General features: G+C 45.1%; 1 protein-coding gene across 1 annotated transcript in view; it reads left to right on the forward strand.

The window, feature by feature from the left end:
• Positions 1-8421, forward strand: part of cacna1ea (calcium channel, voltage-dependent, R type, alpha 1E subunit a) — a 158228-nt gene that overhangs the window by 118071 nt on the left and 31736 nt on the right. Inside the window, 3 exon segments of the mRNA XM_079651058.1 lie at positions 477-678; positions 2496-2660; positions 4164-4227. Of these exon segments, the coding sequence (XP_079507184.1) occupies positions 477-678; positions 2496-2660; positions 4164-4227 (431 nt within the window).

Genomic DNA, 8421 nt, shown 5'->3' on the forward strand with positions numbered 1-8421 from the left:
CTCTTTAAAACAGCTGCTAGTTATGGGTACTTTTTACTGAAGTACATTTCAAAGCCTCTTTACTTTGACTTGAGTAAAGAAGTTTAGTCAGTACTTCTACTTTCACCAGAGTATTTTTAAACACGAGTATCTGTACTTCTACTTGAGTAGAGGATGTGGGTTCTTTTGCCATCTCTGGTTAGCATCCATTAGCATCAGTTAGCATCAGTTAGCATCCATTAGCAATCGGTTAGCATCAGTTAGCATCAGTTAGCATCAGTTAGCATCAGTTAGCATCAGTTAGCATGAGTTAGCATCAGTTAGCATCCATTAGCATCAGTTAGTATCAGTTAGCATGAGTTAGCATCAGTTAGCATCCATTAGCATCGGTTAGCATCAGTTAGCATCAGTTAGCATCAGTTAGCATCAGTTAGCATCAGTTAGCATCAGTTAGCATCAGTTAGCATGAGTTAGCATGGTGTCTCCTCTCTCTCCAGGGTCCTCCAGCACTCAGTGGACGTGACGGAGGAGGACAGAGGTCCGAGCCACGGCAACAGGATGGAGATGTCCATTTTCTATGTCATCTACTTCGTCGTCTTCCCTTTCTTCTTCGTCAACATCTTCGTGGCGCTCATCATCATCACTTTCCAGGAGCAGGGGGATAAGATGATGGAGGAGTGCAGCCTGGAGAAGAACGAGGTGAGGGACGATAAACCAAACCCTCTCTGAGCTGGCTTTGTCTCTGAATGTTTTTAACGACCCGTAAGCCTCTTATTGCAGATTTTTTAATTTCATTGTTCACACTCTGTCTCTCTTTTGCTTCCTCTTCTGTATTCTATTCTATTTTACATTTTTGGAAACCTCCAAGGAGGAATTATGTACTTTAATTTACTCTCGTTACAAATGTGGACAACCCAAAATGATCTGATAAATGTTTAAACAAGACGTACTTCCTTTACTTAAGAGCTAGGACAACTTAAGCTCTGTAATGACTTTGGCCCAATTCCAAACCACACCCTACCCACTCCCACTCCGTGAAGGAGTGACACTCACAGCTCAACAAGGCTCCCTCCTGTCAGATGGAGGGAGTAAATACAGCGGCAAGCTTTGGGACAAACTCCCCTCTCTCCGGCAGAAACAGGAAATGCCGTAACTGTTTGTAACAACTATTTCAAATCAGCATCTCTTTGACAAAACATTTAAATTAATAATTAAAATAAAACTCCAAACATCTTTAATTGTGTTTTAAACCTGATGTTTATATGCTTCTTAGCAACAGTCTGTACATATACACGACAAGGGGGGGGGGTTAGGGTTAGGGTTAGGTTGTTACTGTACGTGCAACAACATGAACCTTTCTGTTGGTCGCTTGTTAGCAGACCCTTCACGCGATGGCAGAGCGAACAGGTACAGGGGTAGAGCGAGGGATCATTGTCCACGAGCTAATCGATCGCAGATGGCGTCGTGGTCGCGGACGGATACAATAAAATAAATACATTTTAAAAAACTAAATGGGTCGCGAAATATACTTTGGCAGCCGTTAATATACCTGGGCGGCTCGCCCAAGTAGAGTCTATGTGTGGGAAACCTTTTCCTAAGTAAAACATTTACGAGGTTATCATGAGGTTGTTAACATCGCAGTTTATCAGTGGATGTTTGCTGGAACTACTTGTTAACAGTTTGTTTCCTGACGGACACACACAGCGTGACTCCGGTCAGGTAGAAACCGGTCTCAAGTCAGCACCGCTGCAGACTCGCTTGATAGCCCCACTCCCCCTCCACACTCGTTGGTTTGGAACAGCACTTAATGTGGCAGACCCTCCGCTGCGAACGGAGGGGTAGTGTGTAGGGTAGGGTGTAGGGGTAGTGTGTAGGGGGTAGGGTGTAGGGGTAGGGGGTGGTGTGTAGGGTGTAGGGGGCGGTTTGAATTGGGCCAAAGTGTATTTGGAGGTTACAGGAACACAGTGATGCTTTATACTGTATGCAAAGTACACATGACCAGTCTATTCTGTAAAGCCTAAAATACAATTGTACACACTTTTTAAAGTTTTTGTACAATACAAAATATAAAATCATGACAAAGATAACAAATAATAAACAGTGCAGGCTCAATTGAAATATTGTTTACATTACACAATGATATAGAGAGACAATAATAATAATGACTTCATAATAAGTGATGCAAACGTTGCTATCAAGGAAACATCCAAACAACAACAGAGGATAGGATAAACACAAATGATATGACAGGAAATGAGGTGTGTGTGTGTGTGTGTGTGTGTGTGTGTGTGTGTGTGTGTGTGTGTGTGTGTGTGTGTGTGTGTGTGTGTGTGTGTGTGTGTGTGTGTGTGTGTGTGTGTGTGTGTGTGTGTGTGTGTGTGTGTGTGTGTGTGTGTGTGTGTGTGTGTGTGTGTGTGTGTGTGTGTGTGTGTGTGTGTGTGTGTGTGTGGTGTGTGTGTGTGTGTGTGTGTGTGTGTGTGGCCCCCCTGCTGTAACCCCTCCTTCCTGTGTTTCAGAGGGCGTGTATAGACTTTGCACTCGGTGCGAAGCCTCTGACCCGCTACATGCCTCAGAACCGACACACCTTCCAGTACCGCCTCTGGCACTTCGTGGTGTCGCCCTCCTTCGAGTACACCGTGCTGGCCATGATCGCTCTGAACACCATCGTGCTGATGATGAAGGTGAGGGGGATGAAGAGAGGGAACATTCTGCAGTAGTGCATTTTATAGAAAACTAGAATAAGTTTTGTTGTTGCAGCTTCACCAATATCTAAAATAACTTTTACTGTCTTCTTTAACACTTTGTTTTTGAAAGTTGTCATGTCATTGAGCAGTCAAATACATACTGTAGATTCAACTGTGCACATTTAAAGCAGACTGCCAGAAAGCAGATCAAATATACCCCCCACCCCCAACCCAGTAAATGAGATGAGTAATTTTCGGACTATAAGCCGCGCCTTTTTTCCCATTTTTCGACGCTGCGGCTTATATAACGGTGCAGCTAATCTATGGATTGCTACAGCTAACGGCCACTAGGGGACCTCCTAAATCTATGGATGTTACAGCTAACGGCCACTAGGGGACCTCCTAAATCTATGGATTGTTACAGCTAACGGCCACTAGGGGACCTCCTAAATCTATGGATTGTTACAGCTAACGGCCACTAGGGGACCTCCTAAATCTATGGATTGTTACAGCTAACGGCCATTAGGGGACCTCCTAAATCTATGGATTTTACAGGTTACAGTCCACCACCTTTAACTCTATGGGCTCTATGGCCGGTCCGCGCCCCCCACCTTTAATCGGCGGGCTCCAGCGAGGAAAAGCTGGAGGCCGGAAAAGAGTGAGACAGGTAGCGCGCAAAAGTAAAAGTGGAACCGAGAGTGGTACGAGAGACAGAACGACCGCAAGACAGACAGACATTACGAGAGCGAGACAGTTTGTCCCCGTACCACTGGTTGAAAACCACTGCTGTAGATCACTGCCGGTACGTGCGCTGGGAGCGCAGCGTTTAAGTTTGAAAGTTGAAAAGTGTGTGTGTCTGAAACGCTATGTGATACAGTACAGTTTACACAGCACATGTTCTGTAGCTACTATTGCACTAAATGCTAACACTTGAATACGTTATGCAAATATGCAACTTGTTTGTTGAAATGTTAATAAATGGGAGCTTCCTCAAACAGCCATCTCTTTCCCGACAATCCCCTCTGTGCACGAACCCTTTACATATGGTAATGAAACATTAAAACACCTGCGGCTTATAGTCCAGTGCGGCTTATATATGTACACATCATTCAATTTAGCTGCTGCGGCTTATATTCAGGTGCGCCTTATAGTCCGGAAATTACGGTACACATTACTTGTACTGTCTTCTATCAGAAAATGAACAGAGATGAGTCACTATCTGAATCTTCAGGGTCTTGGTTGGATGCACATCAAATGGACACTGGTTTGAGTCCTGTGCTTATATAGCGCTTTATGAGGTCTTTGCGAAGTTTCAAATTTGACTTTTTCACGAAATTGTGTTTAAAATCTGACAGAAAAAAAGAATCGCACTTAAAAAGAAATATATTACTTATTTATAAAATTCCGACTTCTTATCAAAATGACCAAAGATCGGCTTCGCTCCGGGGACTTGTTTCTACTAACTGTCCCTGAGGAATGTCTACACATCTTCTGTTGCAGATTATAAACTGTTCTGACTGCACATGGGCCGAAGACATTTCCCCAGAAAGTTTAAAAAGAAACAGTTTGACTTATTTGAAGCTCATGTTCTTGCAGGACTCTTGTTTTTCTGAGTTTGTATTCTCAGATTGAATGCACTCATTGTACGTCACGTTGGAATCAAATGTCAGCTATGATCTAACATCTATTGACTTGCCTTTCACCATGTTAAGAGCTACCGACATTCAAGCTATACAACACATGTCTCATTTCATAAGTTTACAAGCCTTCGTAAGTTGCCTGAAGTTTAACACACAGAAGGACACATTAGTGTTTATAACGGACTGTGGACATCTTTTGAGAAATTCATTAAAACACAATACAATCTGGTTGGTTTGATGAGTAGTAGATAACTCAAAACTGTGTTTGGGTGTGAGAGGACTGGGCTATCAATCAATCAATCAATCAATCAATCAATCAATCAAACAACAAATCTATCAATCAATCAATCAATGTTTACATCACACATGTTACATTTGTCTCAGTGGACTTCACAGTTTGTACAGAATATCAGTATGACAATACCCTCTGTCCTTAGACCCTCTGTCCTCAGACCCTCTGTCCTTAGACCCTCTGTCCTTAGACCTTCTGTCCTCAGACCCTCTGTCCTTAGACCCTCTGTCCTCAGACCCTCTGTCCTTAGACCCTCTGTCCTTAGACCCTCTGTCCTTAGACCCTCTGTCCTCAGACACTCTGTCCTCGGACCCTCTGTCCTTAGACCCTCTGTCCTCAGACCCTCTGTCCTCAGACCCTCTGTCCTTAGACCCTCTGTCCTTAGACCCTCTGTCCTTAGACCTTCTGTCCTCAGACCCTCTGTCGTTAGACCCTCTGTCCTTAGACCCTCTGTCCTCAGAACCTCTGTCCTTAGACCCTCTGTCCTCAGACCCTCTGTCCTCAGACCCTCTGTCCTTAGATCCTCTGTCCTTAGACCCTCTGTCCTCAGACCCTCTGTCCTTAGACCCTCTGTCCTTAGACCCTCTGTCCTCAGACCCTCTGTCCTTAGACCCTCTGTCCTTAGACCCTCTGTCCTCAGACCCTCTGTCCTCAGACCCTCTGTCCTTAGACCCTCTGTCCTCAGACCCTCTGTCCTTAGACCTTCTGTCCTCAGACCCTCTGTCCTTAGACCCTCTGTCCTCAGACCCTCTGTCCTTAGACCCTCTGTCCTCAGACCCTCTGTCCTTAGACCCTCTGTCCTTAGACCCTCTGTCCTCAGACCCTCTGTCCTTAGACCCTCTGTCCTCAGACCCTCTGTCCTTAGACCCTCTGTCCTTAGACCCTCTGTCCTCAGACCCTCTGTCCTTAGACCCTCTGTCCTTAGACCCTCTGTCCTCAGACCCTCTGTCCTTAGACCCTCTGTCCTTAGACCTTCTGTCCTCAGACCCTCTTTCCTTAGACCCTCTGTCCTTAGACCCTCTGTCCTCAGACCCTCTGTCCTCAGACCCCTCTCTCCTTAGACCCTCTCTCCTTAGACCTCTGTCCTTAGACCCTCTGTCCTCAGACTCTCTGTCCTTAGACCCTCTGTCCTTAGACCCTCTGTCCTCAGACCCTCTGTCCTCAGACCCTCTGTCCTTAGACCTTCTGTCCTCAGACCCTCTCTCCTTAGACCCTCTGTCCTTAGACCCTCTGTCCTCAGACCCTCTGTCCTCAGACCCTCTGTCCTTAGACCTTCTGTCCTCAGACCCTCTCTCCTTAGACCCTCTGTCCTTAGACCCTCTGTCCTCATACCCTCTGTCCTCAGACCCTCTGTCCTTAGACCCTCTGTCCTTAGACCCTTTGTCCTCAGACCCTCTGTCCTTAGACCCTCTGTCCTTAGGCCCTCTGTCCTTAGGCCCTCTGTCCTCAGACCCTCTGTCCTTAGACCCTCTGTCCTTAGACCCTCTGTCCTTAGACCCTTTGTCCTCAGACCCTCTGTCCTTAGGCCCTCTGTCCTTAGGCCCTCTGTCCTTAGACCCTCTGTCCTTGGACCCTCTGTCCTTAGACCCTCACATCGTACAAGGAAACACTTCCAGAGAAACCCACAGTTTAAAGCGGAACATGGAGAAACCTCAGGGAGAGCAACAGAGGAGGGATCCCTCTCCCAGGACGGACAGACGTGCAATAGATGCCGTGTGTAAATTGAAAAGATAATACATTTACAGGTAGAACAAATGTTAGAAATGCATGAGTCTGTAATCAGAAGATGAATCCACAAGGATATCCATCCAGGACCATCACACGTTCTAAAATGGTCTTAACCCCACTGGATATGTTAGGCCTAAGCTTAACTTTAATTTAATGACTTCCCAATGTAAAATAGACCCTCCATGGAAGCACGTGTGTGTTCTCAGTCCTAAAGATGACGTGCCGCTTTCCACTTGTTTGCTAAATGTCTTCTCAGCAACTTATTCTGTCAGGAACCTGCGAGTGTTCACACGTTGGTTTTAAAACAAGCCGAGACGTGTCACTGCTTACTGGAAGCGGGAGAAGCTGATGAGTCCTGTTCCAACAGAGTGTGAAGTCTGTATGTAGCTCTGCTGATGTTTCCGTGCTTCTCTGAACTTTGTATTGCATATTTCTACTTTGACTTTCTATAGCTTTGTTTAATGAGGTAATGTATTCTATTGTTACTTACTTTGTTATCTTTCTATTGCACATTGGTCCCTTAACTTCTTTATCTACACTGAACAAAAATATAAACGCAACACTTTTGTTTTTGCTCCCATTTTCCATGAGATGAACTCAAAGATCTAAAACATTTTCTACATACACAAAATAACCATTTCTCTCATATTGTTCACAAATCTGAAAAAATCTGTGATAGTGAGCACTTCTCCTTTGCCGAGATAATCCATCCCACCTCACAGGTGTGGCATATCAAGATGCTGATTAGACAGCATGATTATTGCACAGGTGTGCCTTAGGCTGGCCACAATAAAAGGCCACTCTGAAATGTGCAGTTTTGCTTTATTGGGGGGGTCTGGGGGGGTCCGAAAACCAGTCAGTATCTGGTGTGAGGGTTAGGGTTAGGGTTAGGGTTAGGGTTAGGGTTAGGGTTAGGGTAATGTTGTGAATCGAGTGGCCTGTGTTCATCGTCCATAACATACGCCTGCCCATCATACTTGTCAACCCTCCCGGTTTCCTCCCGGGGTCATATTTCTCCCGATTTCAGACAAAATCAGATTTACTCAGGACTGTTTCCACTCGGACTTTAATACAGCTACACCATTGTTTGGTTTCCATGGTAACAAGTCTCTTTAGTAGCCCGCGCAACTGAAAGTCTGACAGGGTGCTCACTCCTTTCCTGCCCACACATACGCTCCATCAAGGATGGTGCTACAGGCCGCAAGGCATTGCACTTAGTACTACAATAAGCATGTTAATGTTAATCTAACAGCTCCGGCGATAAACTAGCACCCCGCACCCCCCCCCCCCCTCATTTTGCATTTTGAAATGCTCCCGATTTCTGAGGTCTCAAGGTTGGCAAGTATGCTGCCCGTACCATAACCCCACCACCACCATGGGCCACTCGATTCACAACATTACCCTAACCCTAACCCTCACACCAGATACTTGGACTGGTTTTCGGACCCCCCCAGACCCCCCCAATAAAGCAAAACTGCACGTTTCAGAGTGGCCTTTTATTGTGGCCAGCCTAAGGCACACCTGTGCAATAATCATGCTGTCTAATCAGCATCTTGATATGCCACACCTGTGAGGTGGGATGGATTATCTCGGCAAAGGAGAAGTGCTCACTATCACACATTTTTTCAGATTTGTGAACAATATTTGAGAGAAATGGTTATTTTGTGTATATAGAAAATGTTTTAGATCTTTGAGTTCATCTCATGAAAAATGGGAGCAAAAACAAAAGTGTTGCGTTTATATTTTTGTTCAGTGTAGTTTAAAAATCTGCTTTTATTTCTGTTTTATTTGTATTGCAACCTTTACTCCTGATGTTTATGTACATATTTTAAAATATTCTTTAATTTATTACATTCTCAAATGGAGCGATTGTCAGGAAACCTTGCCCTTTCCTTCCCTCTGGCTGAGCCGGTTGGAGTGAGACAGCCTGTATTAAATATTGATCGATAAGCATGACCTCATTAACTGAGGCTGCCTGCCCTCGAGGAATGGATCCTTTTATAGTGACACAGATGAGAGGTGAGCAGACTGAGAGACTATTCATGGGTCTGCAGGAGTCTTCCATCAGCCTGTAGATCTGCAGGAGGTTCAGAGGACT

The sequence above is a fragment of the Notothenia rossii genome (genome assembly GCF_949606895.1).
Source record: "Notothenia rossii genome assembly, chromosome: 1".
NCBI lineage: Eukaryota > Metazoa > Chordata > Actinopteri > Perciformes > Nototheniidae > Notothenia > Notothenia rossii.